Source organism: Salvelinus fontinalis, chromosome 7, assembly GCF_029448725.1.
Source record: "Salvelinus fontinalis isolate EN_2023a chromosome 7, ASM2944872v1, whole genome shotgun sequence".
NCBI classification, from domain to species: Eukaryota; Metazoa; Chordata; class Actinopteri; order Salmoniformes; family Salmonidae; genus Salvelinus; species Salvelinus fontinalis.
The window spans coordinates 46,059,747-46,081,682 of NC_074671.1; the positions used below are offsets into that span (position 1 = coordinate 46,059,747).

General features: G+C 43.5%; 1 protein-coding gene across 1 annotated transcript in view; it reads left to right on the plus strand.

Moving 5' to 3' along the window:
• Positions 1 to 17,486, plus strand: part of LOC129859526 (parathyroid hormone 2 receptor-like) — a 36,182-nt gene extending 18,696 nt beyond the window's left edge. Inside the window, exons 7-13 of the mRNA XM_055929387.1 lie at positions 5,995 to 6,148; positions 6,432 to 6,492; positions 7,338 to 7,404; positions 9,019 to 9,113; positions 12,502 to 12,640; positions 15,477 to 15,518; positions 16,544 to 17,486. Of these exons, the coding sequence (XP_055785362.1) occupies positions 5,995 to 6,148; positions 6,432 to 6,492; positions 7,338 to 7,404; positions 9,019 to 9,113; positions 12,502 to 12,640; positions 15,477 to 15,518; positions 16,544 to 16,921 (936 nt within the window). The 3' untranslated portion in view covers positions 16,922 to 17,486. The remainder of the gene's footprint in view (positions 1 to 5,994; positions 6,149 to 6,431; positions 6,493 to 7,337; positions 7,405 to 9,018; positions 9,114 to 12,501; positions 12,641 to 15,476; positions 15,519 to 16,543) is intronic.
• The last annotated feature ends 4,450 nt before the right edge of the window (positions 17,487 to 21,936 follow it).

Genomic DNA, 21,936 nt, shown 5'->3' on the forward strand with positions numbered 1-21,936 from the left:
ATACAGGTGTGACTTGAGGCTGTAAAGGGTCTGAATACTTACACTACTGTTCAAAAGTTTGGGGTCACTTAGAAATCTCCTTGTTTTCCATGAAAACATACATGAAATGAGTTGAGGGTATGGCATGGTGTTGCAAAATGGAGGGATAGCCTTCCTTCTTCAAGATCCCTTTTACTCTGTACAAATCCCTCACTTTACCACCACCAAAACACCCCCAGACCATCACATTGCCTCCACCATGCTTGACAGATGGCGTCAAGCACTCCTCGAGCATCTTTTCATGTTTTCTGCTTCTCATGAATGTTCTTCTTTGTGATCCGAACACCTCAAACTTAGATTCGTCTGTCCATAACACTTCTTTCCAATCTTCCAGTGTCTGTGTTCTTTTGCCCATCTTAATATTTTATTTTTATTGGCCAGTCTGAGAAACGGCTTTTTCTTTGCAAACGGCTTTTTCTCTGCCTAGAAGACCAGCATCTCAGAGTCACCTCTTCACTGTTGATGTTGAGACTGGTATTTTGCTGGTAATATTATTATTATAAAAAAAACGTTTTTTTACCCCAATTTTGTGATATCCAATTTGTAGTTAGTCTTGTCTCATCACTGCAACTCCCGTACAGACTCGGGAGAGGCGAAGGTCGAGAGCTGTGCGTCTTCCGAAACACAACCCAACCAAGTCGCACTGCTTCTTGACACAATACCCACTTAACCCGGAAGCCAGCCGCACCAATATGTCAGAGGAAACACCGTACACCTGGCGACCGTGTCAGCATGCACTGCGCCACAGGAGTCACTAGTGCGCGATGGGACAAGGACATCCCTGCTGGCCAAACCTTCCCCTAACCCGGACGACGCTGGACCAGTTGTGCGCCGCCCCATGGATCTCCCGGTCGCGGCCGGCTGCGACAGAACCTGAACTCAAACCCAGAATCTCTAGTGGCACAGCCTTAGACCACTGCGCCACTCGGAAGGCCTTTGCGGGTACTATTTAATGAAGCTGCCAGTTGAGGACTTGTGAAGCATCTGTTTCTCAAACTAGACAGTTGAATGTACTTGTCCTCTTGCTCAGTTGTGCACCGGGGTCTCCCACTCTTTCTATTCTGGCTAGAGCCAGTTGCACTGTTCTGTGAAGGGAGTAGTACACAGCGGTGTACGAGATCTTCAGTTTCTTGGCAATTTCTCACATGGAATAGCCTTCATTTCTCTGAACAAGAATAGATTGACGAGTTTCAGAAGAAAGTTACTGGCCATTTTGAGCCTGTAATCGAACCCACAAATGCTGATGCTCCAGATACTAAACTAGTCTAAAGAAGGCCTGTTTTGTTGCTTCTAAATCAGCAAAACAGTTTTCAGCTGTGCTAACATCATTGCAAAAGGCTTTTCTAATGATCAATTAGCCTTTTCAAATGATAAACTTGGATTAGCTAACACAACGTGCCATTGGAACACAGGAGTGATGGTTGCTGAAAATGGGCCTCTGTACGCTTATGTAGATATTCCATAAAATATCAGCCGTTTCCAGCTACAATAGTCATTTACAACATACATTTTTTAACTGTATTTTACACTGTAACATCAATTTGATGTTATTTTAATGGACAAAAAATGTGCTTTTCTTTCAAAAACAAGGACATTTCTAAGTGACCCCAAACTTTGAACGGTAGTGTATGTGAATTTGATATTTCAGTTTTTTAGGTTTTATAAAATGGTAAACATTTCTTAACTTGTTTTTGCATTCTGATTTATGGGGTATTGTGTGTAGGGTGTAAGGGTGTAACCTAACAAAATGTGGATAAAGTCAAGGGGTCTGAATACTTTCCGAAGGCAATGTGTGTGTGTGTGTGTGTGTGTGTGTGTGTGTGTGTGTGTGTGTGTGTGTGTGTGTGTGTGTGTGTGTGTGTGTGTGTGTGTGTGTGTGTGTGTATATATACTGAACATAAATATAAACACAACATGTAAAGTGTTGGTCCCATGTTTCATGAGCTGAAATAAAAGATCTCAGAAGTTTTCTATACGCACAAAAAGCGTATTTCTCCCAAATGTTGTGCACAAATTTGTTTACATCTCTGTTAGTGAGCATTTCTCCTTTGCCAAGATAATCCATCCACTTGTGGCATATCAAGAAGCTGATTGAATAGCATGATCATTACACAGGTGCACTTTGTGCTCGGGACAATAAAAGGCCACTCTAAAATGTGCAGTTTTGTCACACAACACACTGCCACAGATGTCTCAAGTTTTGAGGGAGCGTGCAATTGGCATGCTGACTACAGGAGTGTCCACCAGAGCTGTTGCCAGAGAATTCAATGTTAATTTTTCTACCATATGCCACCTCCAATGTCATTTTAGAGAATATGGCAGTATGTCCTACCAGTCTTACAACCGCAGACCACATGTAACCACGCCAGCCCAGGACCTCTACCTCAGGTTTCTTCACCTGCTGGATCGTTTGAGACCAGCCACCCAGACAGCTGATGAAACTGTGGGTTTGCACAACCAAAGAATTTCTGGAAAAACTGTCAGAAACCATCTCAGGGAAGCTCATCTGCATGCTTGTCGTCCTGACCAGGGTCTTGACCTGACTGCAGTTTGGCATCGTAACCAACTTCAGTGGGCAAATGCTCACCTTCAATGGACACTGGCATGCTGGAGAAGTGTGCTCTTCACGGATGAATCCCTGTTTCAACTGTACTGGGCAGATGGCAGACAGCGGTATGGCTTTGTGTGGGTGAGCAGTTTGCTGATGTTAACATTGTGAGCAGAGTGCTCCATGGTGGTGGTGGGGTTATTGTACGGGCAGGAATAAGCTACAGATAACGAACACAATTGCATTTTATCGATGACAATTTTAATGCGCAGACATATCGTGACGAGATACTGAGGCCCATTGTCGTACCATTCATCCGCTGGTATTACCTCATGTTTCAGCATGGTAATGCACGCCCCCCATGTCGCAAGGATCTGTACATCATTCCTGAAAGCTGAAAATGACCCAGTTCTTCCATGGCCTGCATACTCACCAGGCATGCCACCCATTGAGCATGTTTGGGATGCTCAGGATCGATGTGTACGACAGCGTCTTCTAGTTCTCCTTCGCACAGCCATTGAAGAGGAATGGGAGAACATTCCACAGGCCACAATCAACAGCCTGATGAACTCTATGCGAAGGAGATGTGTCGCACTGCACGAGGCAAATGGTGGTCACACCAGATACTGATTGATTTCTGATCCACGCCCCTAACTTTTTTTTTTTAAAGGTATCTGTGACCAACAGATGCATATCTGAATTACCAGTCATGTGAAATCCATAGATTAGGGCCCTAATGAATTTATTTCAGTTGACTGATTTCCATATATGAACAGTAACTCAGTAAAATGATTGTATGTTGCATTTATATTTTGGTTCAGTGTGTGTGTATATATGTATATGATGACATGTATAGACATTATGGATAGAATAGTATTTGTACAGCAATAGTTAAATAGGATAGGCCTTGACTAGAATACAGTATACATATGAAGTGGGTAAAACAGTATGTAAACATTATTCAAGTGACCGGTGTTCAATTTATATGTACTGTACATAGGGCATCACCCTCTAAGGTGCAGGGTTGAGTAACCGGGTGGTAGCCGGTTAGTGACAGTGACTAAAGTTCAGGGTAGGTTACTGGGCGGAGGCCGGTTAGTGGTGACTATTTAACAGTCTGATAGCCTTGAGATAGAAGCTGTTTTTCAGTCTCTCGGTCCCAGCTTGGATGCACCTGTATTGACCTCGCCTTCTGGATGGTAGCGGGGTGAACAGGCTGTGGCTCGGGTGGCTGAGGTCCTTGATGATCTTCTTGGCCTTCCTGTGACACCGGGTGCTGTAGATGTCCTGGAGGGCAGGCAGTGTGCTCCCAGTGATGCGCTGGGCCGACCGCAGCACCCTCTGGAAAGCCCTGTGGTTTCGGACGGTGCAGTTGCCGTACCAGGCGGTGATACAGCCCAACTGGATGCTCTCAATAGTGCATCTGTAAAAGTTTGCGAGGCTTTTAGGAGCTAAGCCAAATTTCTTCAGCATCCTGAAGAACTGTTTGTCTCTGTGGGTGGACCATTTCAGATTGTCAGTGATGTATACAGCGAGGAACTTTTCACCTTCTCCACTGCGGCACCATCGATGTGAATGGGGGTGTGCTCCCTCTGCTGTCTCCTGAAGTCCACGATCAGCTCCTTCGTTTTGTTGACTTTGATGGAGAGGTTATTTTCCTGGCACCACTCCGCCAGGGCCCTCACCTCCTCCCTGTAGGCTGTCTCGTCGTTGTCGGTAATCAGGCCTACCACTGTTGTGTCGTAAGCAAACTTGATGATTAAGTTGGAGATGTGCTTAGCCACGCAGTCATGGGTGAACAGGGAGTACAGGAGGGATCTGAGCAAGCACCCTTGTGGAGCCCCTGTGATGAGGATCAGCGTAGTGGAGGTGTTGTTGCCTACCGTTAGGAAGTCCAGGACCCAGTTACACAGGGTTCAGACCCAGGGCCCCAATCTTAATGATGAGCTTAGAGGGTACTATGGTGTTGAAGGCTGAGCTGTAGTCAATGAACAGCATTCTTACATAGGTATTCCTCTTGTCCAGCTGGGAGAGGGCAGCGTGCAGGCGATTGCGTCATCCGTGGATCTATTGTTGCTGTATGCAAATTGCAGTGGGTCTAGGGTGTCGGGTAATGTGGAGGTGATATGTGTTTCTTCACTAGACTGCACTTCATAATGGCAGAAGTGACTGCTACAGGGCGATAGTCAATTGTGTTGTTTCCCGTGATTCGTTTATTTTGGTACTCTGATTATCAGCTGTAGTCAAACACGTGAGTCCGGAAAGACAATTATCTTCAGTGTGCAGTGACTTCATCCTAGCGTATGAAATGAAATCCTGGCTTTTACAGCATACATTTTTAGAAATGTCACGTACTATAAATCTTTCTGTTTTTGTATACCCAATCAGAGTACTATTTAGAATGCAGGTAGGGGTATTCAGACAGGCCCAGAGAATTTTTCCCATATTTTTTATCTTTATTTCGACAGTTCAGAATGTAGATGTACTGTGGATGTATAGTTTGTGGAGGGGAGAAAGTGGCTGGGGCGGGGATTGAAACCTATGTCACTCCCATGCGTGCATGGTCGATTGCAGCACGACCCCTGCTCCTCGCTGCTACACGTAACCAACGTCTTCGATAATGTTGACGACCTTGCGGTGGCAGCGCCATCTGACTTCAATGAAAAACAACACTGCATCAGTCATCTTCTGTGTCGTCCTCATAATCCTCCGCTTGAACTGAACTTTATCAACAGTCTCTTCGTACCGTTTGTCATACTGTGAGTCTAAGCTTAGCCGCGGTGGGAAATTAATGGGAAAAGAGGATCAACGGTTGAGAATGTCATGTACTTGAAGACCTCGGTTGCTCTTTTCCTGTATGTCAGGATATCCCCAGGCAGGCGGCAATTTCCTCTATACAAATATCTCCATCACGACAGACCATCAGGGACAGAGAATAATATTCAATGTTTTTTTCTTTTCCCAGAACTTAATTTGTATTACTAGAAAAACATACTATTTAATTAACTATCTAGTTTGTATTACTAGAAAAAATTACTCAGCAGGTAAATCATGACAAAAATAATACAGATGTGACTATTTGTGTATAGATGAAAAAACATCTGTTTGCAGCTAAAACTGTAGGCACCAACACATCTGATATCCATGCTACGACTAATAATTCAATCAGCCGGGATATGTTTTGCGGTCACAAAGCATTCTGTGGGGTTCATCTTGTGGGGCTAGGCTAACAATCACTACCTTTCATTTGTGCTTTATTGATAGATAGATTAGAGTGGGAGAGAAGTGACGAGGAGGAGACACAGTGAGAAGGGAGCATGCCGGTATGCGTATGGACCTGAAAGTGTTACCACTGGACCACAGCTCTGCACTACAGGGTGTTTTTAACAAGCTGTTGTTTTTACCAGGTTGGATGCAAGATCACTGTGTTGCTCTTCATTTACTTCCTGGCAACCAATTACTACTGGATCCTAGTAGAAGGGCTGTACCTCCACAGCCTCATTTTCATGGCCTTCTACTCGGACACCAAATACCTGTGGGGCTTTACCCTGGTTGGATGGGGTGAGCTGCTCTGCCGTCTTAGATACGCATGCAGTCACCCAATCACAACAGCGCTCATGTTGTTGACGGCCACATGTTACTACAGCTGTTATTCAAAATAGAAAAAGCACTCAGACAGACGAGTTTGCTTGTTGCAGGTGCGTGGGAATAGTTTTATATCTTAAAAGAAGAAGAAAAAATCCCACTGCCCTTGCCAGTATCAATTTTATTTCTTAAATAAGTGTACTGAATCTTGTAAGATCTTGAGACGGCAGTAAGCAATCATTGTCCTCTCTAATTTCAGGTGTCCCTGCTCTCTTCGTCGCCGCCTGGGCTGTTGTCCGGGCAACGCTAGCAGACGCACGGTGGGTGAGAGTGACGCTCAACTTCCTCCTTCACCTACCATCTTCCACAGACACCTCCAGCAACACACTTTAAGTAGAGGAGCCCAGCATAGCATGCAGGAGCCTGTTGAGCAACTCTGTGCATCAGCTGTCTAGGCTGCCCACAATCATCTGGTTTGGAAATAGGATCTCCCAACGTGTTTTTGTTCAGCGGCAGAACAACAGATTTTTACCTTGTCAGCTCAGGGATTCGATCCAGCAACCTTTCGGTTACTGGCCAAACGTTCTAACCACCAGGCTACCTGCCACCTCAGTACTCTTGTTCTCATTCACAGTCAGCGGCCTACTTGCCTTAATGTTGCAGCTGCACACCTTTGACATGACACCATTACACTTTTTTTAGCCTCTTCTCACAGCCATTGTGTGTGCGGAGCGCCCTGAGACTGGCAAGAGAGACTACACTTTTGTTGCACGACGACATACTGTTTTGAGAGCAGTAAGGAACTCCTGCAGTACAAATGTACTCTAATCTCTCTCTCTCTCTCTCTCTCTCTCTTTCTCTCTCTCTCTATCTATCTTTCTCTCTCTCTCTCTCTCTCTCTCTCTCTCTCTCTCTCTCTCTCTCTCTCTCTCTCTCTCTCTCTCTCTCTCTCTCTCTCTCTCTCTCGCTCGCTCGCTCGCTCGCTCTCTTTCTCTCGCTCGCTCTCTTTCTCTCGCTCGCTCTCTTTCTCTCGCTCGCTCTCTTTCTCTCTCTCTCTCTCTTTCTCTCTTTCTCTCTTTCTCTCGCTCGCTCTCTTTCTCTCTTTCTCTCGCTCGCTCTCTTTCTCTCTCTATCTCTCTCTCTCTCTATCTTTCTCTCTTAACAGATGCTGGGAGTTAAGTGCGGGTAACATTAAATGGATCTATCAAGTTCCCATCCTTACAGCCATTGGTGTAAGTGACTTCAATTGCAGTAAAAACCTCTCCGCAATTCATCAATCATAGCCAATGAGACGAGAATCCGGTAGTTTGCACCCACCCAACCTTACTAGAAGGTTGCATTGCTGACTCTTATCTTGATATATATATATTTTTTTTAAGTGTTTTATTCTCTATTCATGATTCATGTTCAAGTTTTAGCAACTTTGGTCAAGCTTGTAGCTTAGTTTTCTCTGCACAACTTCCCACCTAGAGTCTCTGGGCGAAGTCCTTATTTTGGGAGATAAAGTAAAGAAATTAAATCAAGACAAATAAGAAAGAAGTTGAAAGCCTGATGCCAAAAACTGCTGGCATACAAGTGCTGACAAGTGATGGTCCTGGTGGCTTTTTATCATGCATAAGCTATTTACTGTAGCTCCCAGACTGTAACTCTTGTTATGTATAATACTCTTGAAGAACTCAAATCCGAAGAGAGGATTTCATCTGCTTTTCTCCGGGCCAGAAGCTTTCTCTCTGCCCCTTGGAAGAGTGGAGTGACACCTTGCTCCCTGGTGTATACCTGTCCCTGCTCCCTAGTGGCCTAGTGACTCCCTAGTGTACAGTATACCTGTCCCCTACCTGAGTTCCTAAGCCAAGTGTATACCTTCCCCTGTCTGCTCTTAGTCAGCCACCAACACTCTCAAACTGACACCACTGACTCAGTCTCAGCAGAGATACATACATTTGCATCTCCTTCAATACTATTGCTCTTAACCTGCCACATGAGGTGGACCAAGGACTTAGGTTCTCCTAATGAAATCAAAGTGGACTACAGGCCTTGTCTTTCAATTCAAATGTAATCTCATCCAAACCTTTGATGGTACAAGTTCAATGATACCATGGTAGAAATGTCATGATTAGAGATAACGGTGAGGGTTTTCATTTGATATGCTGTGTATCGATGCCCAGAATCTTGTTTTTTTTTCTTTTTTCTTTTTTTCTTTATTGAGACCAAAATGACAGAGGGGGAGACAGGCAGGTGGGATTCACAGAGTAAAGGGGTAGAGTGGGGATTGAAACCCGGTATCCGGTGGGGAGAGGAATATGTGTCTAAGCCGGGAGCTAGGCCACAGGCACTGCACAATTAGTTTTTCTATCCAGACTCCTGAGTGAGAATGCCAAAGCAGTGGGTCAGACCTTTGAAATGATGTGCTGATAGAGCCTCTCCTTAGAGTATTATTAGTGGGTTTAGTTCAGTAGGAGGAGTTTCAGAGGACTGACTGACCCGGCTGAAATCTACTCCTCGGGGCCCTAGTGTAGATCCAGACAGTCAGACGGTGTGGACCAGAGTGAATCAGAGTGCAGCTGCAGGCTAAGCCTTCAGTTCCCGCTGTCTCTTTCATATTTTATCTGTGAGGAAATGCTACATAAGAATAATATATTTGATTTGGTTTTCTAGAAATCCTGGTTGGATTTCATGTTATTTGATTCCTGCATGTGTCAGTTCTGGTCCATGACAATACATTTGGATTTACAGTATTTGGACCTTAAGAACATTGATGCAGTGACACAATCTGACCATGTCACCTACAGAACGGTAGGCCTACTACAATGAGCAGTGAATCATGCTTGCTTTTTTTTGTTTTTCAGCTCAACTTTATTTTGTTTGTGAATATTGTGCGAGTGCTGGCCACAAAAATCAGAGAGACGAATGCTGGGAGATATGACACTCGGAAGCAATGCAGGTAGGGTTGGTGTTTCTTTAATGCCATGTTGCTTTAGTCAATCTTATTTATGTGATTTTGTGGGGAAAAACATTAGATAGTGTAAATATCATTTTTCATTAAATTTGCAGTTTATAGAAATAGCTTATTCTAAATGTGCCTTTAATGAGTTTAATCATTTTTCTTTTATATTCATGATCCATGTGTTTGCAAACCTTTCACGTCATTTACTCAGGCTTAGGATACAGGTTATGAATTTAGAGCAGGTTAATCTGTGACTCTGATGAAGGCAGCGTAGCTGTCGAAATGTTATTTATTAAATGTATTGCATCGTAGCCATGAGATACAGTAATGCATCTTTTCAACCACATGGAAACCAGGTTTTTGACGCCATTCCATTGAATCCATTCCAGCCATTATTATGAGCCGTCCTCCACTCAGCAGCCTCCACCGGTCTAATCTAATCTTGAGCATATTAAACCCAGTTGTGGGCATCAGGTATCCTAGCGGTTAAGACCGTTGGGTCAGTAACCGTTTCGGGAGTGAACAGTCCATGCATGGCTGGGGTGAGTATTCCTTGATGATGGTGCTGGACTTCCTGACTACTCTGTTCATTGCAGAGGTTGCCAGCTCATTGTCCCAGCTGCAGTGTTTGTACATGCTCTTCTCATATCTAAGTGCAAGACACATTTTGACATGCTGTGAAGCCATCCCTATAGGGCTGCCTGAGTCTTTGTTTAATTCCCACTTATGTCTGGGGTAATGTGTTGGTTGGCAGCTCTGTGCCAAGGCTGAAGGCTGAGGCGGTAACACTCCTGTCAGTCATTAGTAAACAGACACAACAACGGACAATAGTTCAGATCCACATTGTGTCTTGAGCCGCTCCATTCTCGCAGGTGTAGATAGGATTAACACTGATAAGGCTCTGGTCAAAAGTAGTGCACAATATAGGGAACATGGTGCCATTTGGGATGCAGACTTTGTTTTTCCTCTTGCTCCCTCTAACTCTCTTTCTCTAGCCGTGATTTATTCCATAAAAAAAACTACTGAGCGTCTTCAAACAATTTAGATGCAAACGTTGGCTCGATATTGATACTAACGTTGCAGATTGTAATGTGTAATCTTCCTTGGCTATTGACATTTGTATCACAAATCTGTTGAGGGGATTGTTTTTGGAAAGTGCACAAATGCACAAGGGAGCAGTGCTTGACTTGGGCCGGAGCTCACCGGAGCGGAGTACCGGCACCTCGAATGTTCTACTGCTTGAGCTCCTGTTCCTCTTATATTACCTCAAACTTATTGCGGAACATGTAGCTAAATGTAAACAGTACCGGGACCCAAAATGAGTACCAGCATATATTTCAGTCCAAGTCTAGCACTGCAAGGGACTGTCAGATAAAGATGGCTGCCAAGAAATTCTATTATTTTAGCTCGATGCCAGCTGCATGTGGTATTTTCCATCCTGTCCCTCTCAAACTCCATCACCACCACATGCACTTTTCCAGACACATATCACATATTTTACCAGACACATATCACATGCACTTTTCCAGACACATATCACATGCACTTTTCCAGACACATATCACATGCACTTTTCCAGACACATATCACATGCACTTTTCCAGACACATATCACATGCACTTTTCCAGACACATATCACATGCACTTTTCCAGACACATATCACATGCCCTTTTCCAGACACATATCACATGCACTTTTCCAGACACATATCACATACTTGCGGCCCTTCCCTGGACACTGTGCTATCTAACCTCCAAACGAGCTTCAATGCCATACAACACTCCTTCCGTGGCCTCCAACTGCTCTTAAACGCTAGCAAAACCAAATGCATGCTTTTCAACCGTTCGCTGCCTGCACCCGCACGCCCGACTAGCATCACCACCCTGGACGGTTCCGACCTAGAATATGTGGACATCTATAAGTACCTAGGTGTCTGGCTAGACTGCAAACTCTCCTTCCAGACTCATATCAAACATCTCCAATCCAAAATCAAATCTAGAGTCGGCTTTCTATTCCGGAACAAAGCCTCCTTCACTCACGCCGCCAAACTTACCCTAGTAAAACTGACTATCCTACCGATCCTCGACTTCGGCGATGTCATCTACAAAATAGCTTCCAATACTCTACTCAGCAAACTGGATGCAGTTTATCACAGTGCCATCCGTTTTGTTACTAAAGCACCTTATACGACCCACCACTGCGACCTGTATGCCCTAGTCGGCTGGCCCTCGCTACATGTTCGTCGTCAGACCCACTGGCTCCAGGTCATCTACAAGGCTATGCTAGGCAAAGTGCCGCATTATCTCAGTTCACTGGTCACGATGGCTACACCCACCCGTAGCACGCGCTCCAGCAGGTGTATCTCACTGATCATCCCTAAAGCCAAAACCTCATTTGGACGCCTTTCCTTCCAGTTCTCTGCTGCCTGCGACTGGAACGAATTTGCAAAAATCTCTGAAGTTGGAGACTTATCTCCCTCAACAACTTTAAAAATCTGCTATCCGAGCAGCTAACCGATCGCTGCAGCTGTACATAGTCCATCTGTAAACTACCCACCCAATTTACCTACCTCACCCCCATACTGCTTTTATTTATTTACTTTTCTGCTCTTTTGCACACCAGTATCTCTTCTTGCACATGATCATCTGATGATTTATCACTCCAGTGTTAATCTGCTAAATTGTAATTATTCGATTTATTGCCTACCTCATGCCTTTTGCACACATTGTATATAGATTCTCTTTTTTCTACCATGTTATTGACTTGTTTATTGTTTACTCCATGTGTAACTCTGTGTTGTTGTCTGTTCACACTGCTATGCTTTATCTTGGCCAGGTCGCAGTTGCAAATGAGAACTTGTTCTCAACTAGCCTACCTGGTTAAATAAAGGTGAAAAAAAAAAAAAAAAAAAACTTTACCAGACACATATCAAATGCACTTTTCTAGACACATATCACATGCACTTTTCCAGACACATATCCCATGCACTTTACCAGACTTTTCTCATATAGCCTACTGCAGGGGTGTCAAACTCAATTCCTGGAGGTCAGAGTGTCTGCGAGTTCTCTCCTCCCTTGTACTTGATTGATCAATTAAGGGCATTGATTAGGTAGGAACTCCCCTCAGCCAGTTGTATAGGTCTTAATTGGACACACATCAAAAGGAAATAAAAACAATCAGCAGACACTCTGCCCTCCAGAGATTGATTTAGCCAACCCTGGCCTAATGTATTGTATTGCAATAATCTCCAACCGTGTTGCAGGTCTGTTTTTTAAGATATGTTTCATTGGTGGTTTGTTATATGTACATTGATTGTTGTATGAGGCTGCACAAAGGATTCCTTCAATAGAGGATTATACAGTTTTCTACTGTCTCTTTCACAGGAAACTGGCTAAGTCCACTCTAGTGCTGGTGCTGGTGTTCGGGGTCCACTACATAGTGTTTGTGGGCATGCCACACTCGTTCAAAGGGGTCGGATGGGAGGTCCGAATGTACTGCGAGCTCTTTTTCAACTCTTTCCAGGTGCTCGCTTTCACCCCAATTGGGGATCCTATTTTGTATTGCATGTAACTGATCTGTCGTATATTGCACATTGCTAATAATAGCTTTTGAACTGTAGAAAGCAATAGTGCTGAGCGATTAGTGCTTTTTGAGGTCGGCTCATTTTCGGTTTAAATAAAAAAAAAAAGAATCACGGTTTTTCAATGTATTTTCTTTTTTACATGTATGTTTTACATGAAATGCACTATGCATTAACACAGAATATGAATAAAATCCCCATAATGGCAGTGACTGCCCATTACTTCTTATCACTTATTAACCATCATTTATTCACATGACTTTACTTTAATAAAATATTTGTTGTTGGGAATATTACAGTTGTTTTATTTGAATACTTTGTTATTTAATTCCAAGCCATCATCTCATCTCTATAGAGCTGCTGCCTATGCTGTCTGACAAAATCACTATTTTAGTATTTATTCAAAGTAAATACAGCATACTTTTATGAATGCTGAATACCAACTATCAATCACTTAGATCATGTATTTTCAGTTAGAGATACCTCGCAATGCAACTGCTCCATCCCTCTTGATCATGCGTTCTTCTCTCTTGTGTCCGGACAAGTAGGCGTCCATTGGATTATGGTAATTGTAGTTAATTAGCACGTTTTCTGCACTAAACAATGTTGAATATTGGCCTGTTGTAAACTACTACTACAGTTGAAGTCGGAAGTTTACATACACTAAGGCTGGAGTCATTAAAACTTGTTTTTCAACCACTCCACAAATTTATTGTTAACAAACTATAGTTTTGGCAAGTCGGTTAGGACATCTACTTTGTGTATGACACAAGTAATTCCATAAAATGACGTTAAGGCTTTAGAAGCTTCTGATAGGCTAATTGACATCATTTGAGTCAATTGGAGGTGTACCTGTGGATGTATTTCAAGGCTTACCTTCAAACTCAGTGCCTCTTTGCTTGACATCATGGGGAAATCAAAAGAAATCAGCCAAGACCTCAGAAAAAAAGTTGTAGACCTCCACAAGTCTGGTTCATCCTCGGGAGCAATTCCAAACGCCTGAAGGTACCACGTTCATCTGTACAAACAATAGTATGCAAATATAAACACCATGAGATCACGCAATCGTCATACCGCTCAGGAAGGATCTGTCTCCTAGAGATGACCGTACTATGGTGCGAAAAGTGCAAATCAATCCCAGAACAACAGCAAAGGAGCTTGTGAATATGCTGGAAGAAACAGGTAGAAAAGTATCTATATCCACAGTAAAACGAGTCCTATATCGACATAACCTGAAAGGGCGCTCAGCAAGGAAGAAGCCACGGCTCCAAAACTGCCATAAAAAAGCCAGACTACGGTTTGCAACTGCACATGCGGACAAAGTTCATACTTTTTGGAGAAATGTCCTCTGGTCTGATGAGACAAAAATAGAACTGTTTGGCCATATTGACCATCGTTATGTTTGGAGGAAAAAGGGGGAGGCTTGCAAGCCGTAGAACACCTTCCCAACCGTGATGCACGGGGATGGCAGCATCATGTTGTGGGGGGGCTTTGCTGCAGGAGGGACTGGTGCACTTCCCAAAATAGATGGCATCACATCCCAAGACATCAGTCAGGAAGTTCAAGCTTGGTCGCAAATGGGTCTTCCAAATGGACAATGACCCCAAGCATACATCCAAAGTTGTGGCAAAATGGCTTAAGGACAACAAAGTCAAGGTATTGGAGTGGCCTTCACAAAGCCCTGATCTCAATCCTATAGAAAATGTGTGAGCAGAACTGAAAAAGCGTGTGCGAGCAAGGAGGCCTACCCACCTGACTCAGTTACACCAGCTCTGTCAGGAGGAATGGGCCAAAATTCACCCAACGTATTGTGGGAAGCTTGTGGAAGGCTACCCGAAATGTTTGACCCAAGTTAAATAATTTAAAGGCAATGCTACCAAATACTAATTGAGTGTATGTAAACTTCTGACCCACTGGGAATGTGATAAAAGAAATAAAAGCTGAAATAAATCATTCTGTCTACTATTATTCTGACATTTCACATTCTTAAAATAAAGTGGTGATCCTAACTGACCTAAAACAGGGAATCTTTACTTGGATTAAGTGTCAGGAATTGTGAAAAACTGAGTTTAAATGTATTTGGCTAAGGTGTATGTAAACTTCCGACTTCAACTGTACCTACTACATTACACCGTATGGGCTTGTTCTGATTTATCTCTATTTGAGAAACTACAGTGAGGAAATGCGAAATGAGCTCCCAGAAAAAAACGAAATAGAATTCAAATAATTGAAATCACGTCGGTCAATTAGTTGTGCGAAAAAATGAAAAATAACATACATTTTAGTTAATCGCTCAGCACTAGAAAGCAATATTGATACGATTTTAAATGTGAACATTTGAGCATCATTGCTAAAAGGGACATTACACTTTCAATTATTTCAGATGTTTTTAGACCTCTAATGTAGTCTAATGTCAAGATCAAACCACACCTCATGACAATCTAGCTATGAATAAATTAGGATGTGCGTCAATCTTAACATTACACTACTTTTGAGGTCTGATTTGTAGAGATCCAGGGAAACATGGAATGTTTTTTTTAAAGGAATTGTGTATAATAAAAAGAAGATGAAAAGTAGATACAGCCAAAACAAACCCCATCCATCATGTATTTGTTTTTCTCTAAGAGCTCTCTTTCCTGAGCACATCATGTCGATATTATTCTCCAAAGGTCATGGACACCTCTCATTCGTAGAGAAGGTCACATCATTTATACTGTCAGACGGAATTGGACCTTTCAACACATGCCTCTGACCTAACTCGCTTTCACCTTTTCGCAGGGTTTCTTTGTGTCCATTATCTACTGCTACTGCAATGGAGAGGTGAGTACTATTGACCAGACCCGGCCAGAAGGTTTAAGGTCTTCTCCACTTTAAGGTCTTCTCCGCGTTCGAGAATCTATCGTGCTGGACTCTCCAATTCAACCTAAGTCACTTGCCCATTTATAAGTATAGAAGGAAGTTCTAGGAACTGACCATGATGAGAGAGCGAGAGATATGTTATTAGAACTAATGGAACTTAGTGATGTAATTTATTAGAACAATAGAACACTCATACTGTGCACAAGTGCATGCTGTGCGTACGCATTGTACCCATCAGTGATCCCCACCTTCAGGGTTTGAAGTACTGTAAGAAAATAGGCTACCAGAAAATACCCATTGTTACTACCTCATAACTTACTGGTCAATACCAGGTAAATACCATTGTAAAAATAGTAGCTACTGTAAAATAAAGTACTACATTTCCCCCAAACTGGTGAACAACCAAGTCTATAATTTCCTCATTTATAAGTCCTCTCTGAAGCCATATACAATATTTAGGGAGTTTGGTCATTTCGATCTGAATGTTCTGAGAGCACCCCTACTCTTGTCCATGTTCGTTGCTAAGTGATAATTGACGCTTCTGGTTTGGGCTGTTTTATTTCTGATAGCTTTTAAAACCTCTGAAAAAGTCCAGTGAAAGCGAATATGAAATTTGTTGGCACCACAAAACAATAGAAACTTTGGCATTGGCAATAATATGTATTCAAGTCTCCATAGTTTTGTGTTGTCAACTAATTTCATTGTGAATGCCAGTCGGTAAAAACGACATTTGAATTCACTACTCTGTTTTTCTTGTTTGCAGCAAGTAATTTCATTGAGAATGGTCGGAGGCGTTCTTGTATTGTTACATCAATAAAGGTTTTAGGATAAAGGCTCTAACATTGCGCCCGTTCTAAAAGTTGTCAGAACTCTCCACTTTCTGCCATGACCCGTACTATAGGCTACCATACATACCATGACCCACACAATACCACAACCTATACTGTACTATAACCTGACCCACACAATCCTCTTGTTCTCTTCAGGTCCAGGCAGAGATCAAGAAGACCTGGACCCGCTGGAACCTGGTGTTTGACGGGAAGGGACCGGCGGCATGTGCCAACTACCGGTACGGTCTCAACCAGACCTCTACCAGTCAGCCGCAGCCGCCGGCCATGATCTCGGGCACCTCCTCCCTATTCTCCAGCCACGTGTACCGCAGCAGCCAAGCCAGGCACAGCGTCGGCACCCACACCACCTTGCCCGGCTACGTGTTCAGCAACTCTGAGGTGGATAGCCTGCCCCCATCCATCCCAGAGGAGCCAGACGAGAGAGCCAAGCAGGTGGACGACATCTCCCTCCGAGAGTCCTTACCTGTGGTAAATACCACCAGCATAGGAGAGGACTTGGAGGAGACACTGTAGAGAGAGAGTAGGGGGAAAGTGGGAATGTACAGCTGACAACAATTGTGTTTTATTTTTTTTGAATGACAGGACAGCGGGAAGGTAGAGCAGGAGATACACAAAAATGAGGGCCACAAACAGAAAGTGGCTGAGACCGAATTCAAGACTCAAATCCACATCGCCAAGGCAATATGTGGTTCGGAGTTGGCAGCCTTACGACTCCGGAAGATATCTTTGATGTTTTGCGGCTACTGTATATCACCATATCTTTGTCTTACGCCAGATAGAGCTTAAGATTTGCTGTTTTTTTTCTATATGGTCATTGGTTATTATTTTCACGGCCTGTTATTTGTCACTTCGAGTGGTGGCTAGACAATCAGAAAGGTCTGTGGCTAAATATGGACTGGAAGTGCTGCAGCTACAGACTAGTTTGTGTCTGAGTCATTCGTAATGCTGAAGACAGTTATAGTTCCTTCTGAAAGTATTCACACCCCTTGACTTTTTCCACGTTTTGTTGTATTACAACCTGAATTTAAAATTGATTAACTTTAGATTGTCACTGATCTACACACAATACCCCGTAATGTCAGTGGAATTATGTTTTTAGACATTTTTACAAAATAATAAAAAATAAAGCTGAAATTTCTTGAGTCAATAAGTATTCAACCCCTTTGTCATGGCAAGCCTAAATAACTTCACGAGTAAAATAATAAGTTGCATGACTACCCCATTTCTGTACCCCACAAAAACAATTATCTGTACGGTCCCTCAGTTGAGCAGTGAATTTCAAGCACAGATTCAACAACAAAGACCAGGTAGGTTTTCCAATGCCTTGCAAAGAAGGGCATCTATTGTTAGATGGGTAGAAGAAAAAAAGCAGACACTGAATATCCCTTTGAGCATGCTGATGTTATTAATTACACTTTGGATGGTGTATCAATACACCCAGTCACTACAAAGACACAGGCGTCCTTCCTAACTCAATTGACGGAGAGGAAGGAAACAGCTCCGGCATTTCACCATAAGGCCAATGATGATTTTAAACCAGTTAGAGTTAAATGGCTGTGATAAGAGAACTGAGGATGTATCATCAACATTGTAGTTACTCCACAATAGTAACCTAAATGATGAGCTAAAAGAAGGAAGCCTGTGCAGAATACAAATATTCCAAAACATGCATCATATTTATAATAAGGCAAGTAATACTGCAAAGAAATGCACTTTTTGTCCTGAACACAAAGCATTATGTTTGGGGCAAATCCAACATAACACATTACTGAGTACCACTCTTCATATTTTCAAGCATGGTGGTGGCTGCGTCATGTTATGGGCATGCTTATCATTGGCAAGGGCTAGGGAATTTTCTTGGATAAAAAGAAAAGGAATAGAGCTAAGCACAGGCAAAATCCTAGAGGAAAACCTGGTTCAGTCTGCTTTGCAACAGACACTGGGAGACCAATCCACCTTTCAGCAGGACAATAACCTAAAACACATGGCCAAATATACACTGTAATTACTTACCATGAGAACATTGAATGTTCCTGAGTGGCCTAGTTACAGTTTACAGGATAGCAGAGCCAAAAATGAATTATACATAATAAATAAAACACTTGATTGCATAATGCACATTAACCAAATCAATCACATTCAGCGATAATATAGCATATGATCAACTTAAGATCAGGCTATGATGTAAGCTAGGCTATTATAGATGTATCCCCTTACCAGGTTAAAGACCCTACTTCAAACCCATATGTGTGTAGTACCGACCATATCCATATTCTATGTCTGTATTAATAGAACCCCATTGGTTGTACTCCTGCCCTGTCATTTCTTCAGTACACTACATCTGAGACCCACATGGCACCCTATTCCCTTCATAGTGCACTACTTTGACCAGGGCCCCAATAGAACTCTGGTCAAACGTAGTACACTATATTGGAAATAGGGTGCCATTTTGGACGCATACTATATGGATCAATTAATGACTTTTATCGAGAAAATGCATTCATTACTGCTCAGCCAATTCCAGCCAGTCGCTTTGGTTTCTTGTATGAGTAATAGTTAATGACTCTGAATCAGAATACAGAGTGGACTCAACAAAGAAGTGTGAGATTTGACAGAAAATGCACAATCCCTGCAAATAACAATTTGGTTTTAAATGGAACACCTGCGTGACAACTGACAACTAAAGTATATACAGTATATACCTGGTTGCTTCTCAGAGGAAACTCGTCAAATAAGCATGTGGAATTTCACCCGACACAGCTAGTGGTAGTACGTCTGACATTTTACTTTAACCTGGACATCTCGCTCGGCTACAGAAAAATCTATTCTCCAAAGGTATTGGAGTGGCCATCACAAAGCCCTGATGGCCACTCCAATACCTTGACTTTGTTGTCCTTAAGCCATTTTGCCACAACTTTGGAAGTATGCTTGGGGTCATTGTCCATTTGGAAGACCCATTTGCGACCAAGCTTTAACTTCCTGACTGATGTCTTGAGATGTTGCTTCAATATATCCACATCATTTTCCTATAGAACATTTGTGGGCAGAACTGAAAAAGCGTGTGCGAGCAAGGAGGCCTACAAACCTGACTCAGTTACACCAGCTCTGTCAGGAGGAATGGGCCACAATTCACCCAGCTTATTGTGGGAAGCTTGTGGAAGGCTCTTGTGGAAGGCTTTTGTGATGTCATTAGGGATGGAATGGCAAGATAACTATATCTTTAAGAGCTTTCACAATATAGATATCAGATTTGCATCTAAATGTTGTAAAACGTATATGATTAAATATGAAACTAGTTGTGAAAAGATAGAAATTGGATTTTAGCCTTCTAAATGAGTATTGCTTTCTTGCAAAACTTGTGGCAGTTAGTGTCCACGACCGATTGAGGTCAGAGTTCGTGTCCACATGATGGAGCGCCCCTTTTCCCAGAGTGCATAAAAGGAGCTGAGTGAGCTGAATGTTACGAAATGGTTAGAAACTCTCAACACGAGAGAAGAAGAAAATCTCTAGAAACCAAAACATGACGGGTTGCTGCCGGTGTGTGGTCCTAGCTGTACCCTGAATAATCAACCATTGAGACCAGAAAATGGTAAGACCCTCACACTCTCGATGAGTGAAGGTGAAGACTGAAGGTGAAGACATTCACAGTCTGCAGCTGTTTATGTAAAATAGTCTAGGAAACTCGACTGAAGACGAAAGAAGAACATTTCCCTATGATCACCATTGTGGTACATCTGAAGGATCCATTCTAACGGACACTCAGAGACAAAGAAGGCTACTACTACTAAGGACATTGTGACCTCTGGTGGACAACCAGAGACTTGCATCGGACGACTCCCCATAGACAGACCGATCGATTTCAACAGAGAGAGACGACAAAGACATACAAGCGTAAATACACTGCTCAAAAAAATAAAGGGAACACTTAAACAACACAATGTAACTCCAAGTCAATCACACTTCTGTGAAATCAAACTGTCCACTTAGGAAGCAACACTGATTGACAATAAATTTCACATGCTGTTGTGCAAATAGAATAGACAAAAGGTGGAAATTATAGGCAATTAGTAAGACACCCCCAAAAAGGGAATGGTTCTGCAGGTGGTGACCACAAACCACTTCAGTTCCTATGCTTCCTGGCTGATGTTTTGGTCACTTTTGAATGCTGGCGGTGCTCTCACTCTAGTGGTAGCATGAGACGGAGTCTACAACCCACACAAGTGGCTCAGGTAGTGCAGTTCATCCAGGATGGCACATCAATGCGAACTGTGGCAAAAAGGTTTGCTGTGTGTCAGCGTAGTGTCCAGAGCATGCAGGCGCTACCAGGAGACAGGCCAGTACATCAGGAGACGTGGAGGAGGCCGTAGGAGGGCAACAACCCAGCAGCTGGACCGCTACCTCCGACTTTGTGCAAGGAGGTGCACTGCCAGCGCCCTGCAAAATGACCTCCAGCAGGCCACAAATGTGCATGTGTCTGCTCAAACGGTCAGAAACAGACTCCATGAGGGTGGTATGAGGGCCCGACGTCCACAGGTGGGGGTTGTGCTTACAGCCCAACACCGTGCAGGACGTTTGGCATTTGCCAGAGAACACCAAGATTGGCAAATTCGCCACTGGCGCCCTGTGCTCTTCACAGATGAAAGCAGGTTCACACTGAGCACGTGATAGACGTGACAGAGTCTGGAGACGCCGTGGAGAACGTTCTGCTGCCTGCAACATCCTCGAGCATGACCGGTTTGGCGATAGGTCAGTCATGGTGTGGGGTGGCATTTCTTTGTGGGGCCGCACAGCCCTCCATGTGCTCGCCAGAGGTAGCCTGACTGCCATTAGGTACCGGGATGAGATCCTCAGACCCCTTGTGAGACCATATGCTGACACATGCACATTTGTGGCCTGCTGGAGGTCATTTTGCAGGGCTCTGGCAGTGCTCCTCCTTGCACAAAGGCGGAGGTACCGGTCCTGCTGCTGGGTTGTTGCCCTCCTACGGCCTCGTCCACGTCTCCTGATGTACTGGTCTGTCTCCTGGTAGCGACTCCATGCTCTGGACACTACGCTGACAGACACAGCAAACCTTTTTGCCACAGTTCGCATTGATGTGCCATCCTGGATGAACTGCACTACCTGAGCCACTTGTGTGGGTTGTAGACTCCGTCTCATGCTACCACTAGAGTGAGAGCACCGCCAGCATTCAAAAGTGACCAAAACATCAGCCAGGAAGCATAGGAACTGAGAAGTGGTGTGTGGTCACCACCTGCAGAATCACTCCTGTTTTGGGGGGTGTCTTGCTAATTGCCTATAATTTCCAGCTTTTGTCTATTCCATTTGCACAACAGCCTGTGAAATTTATTGTCAATCAGTGTTGCTTCCTAAGTGGACAGTTTGCACATTTGTGGCCTGCTGGAGGTCATTTTGCAGGGCTCTGGCAGTGCTCCTCCTTGCACAAAGGCGGAGGTACCGGTCCTGCTGCTGGGTTGTTGCCCTCCTACGGCCTCGTCCACGTCTCCTGATGTACTGGTCTGTCTCCTGGT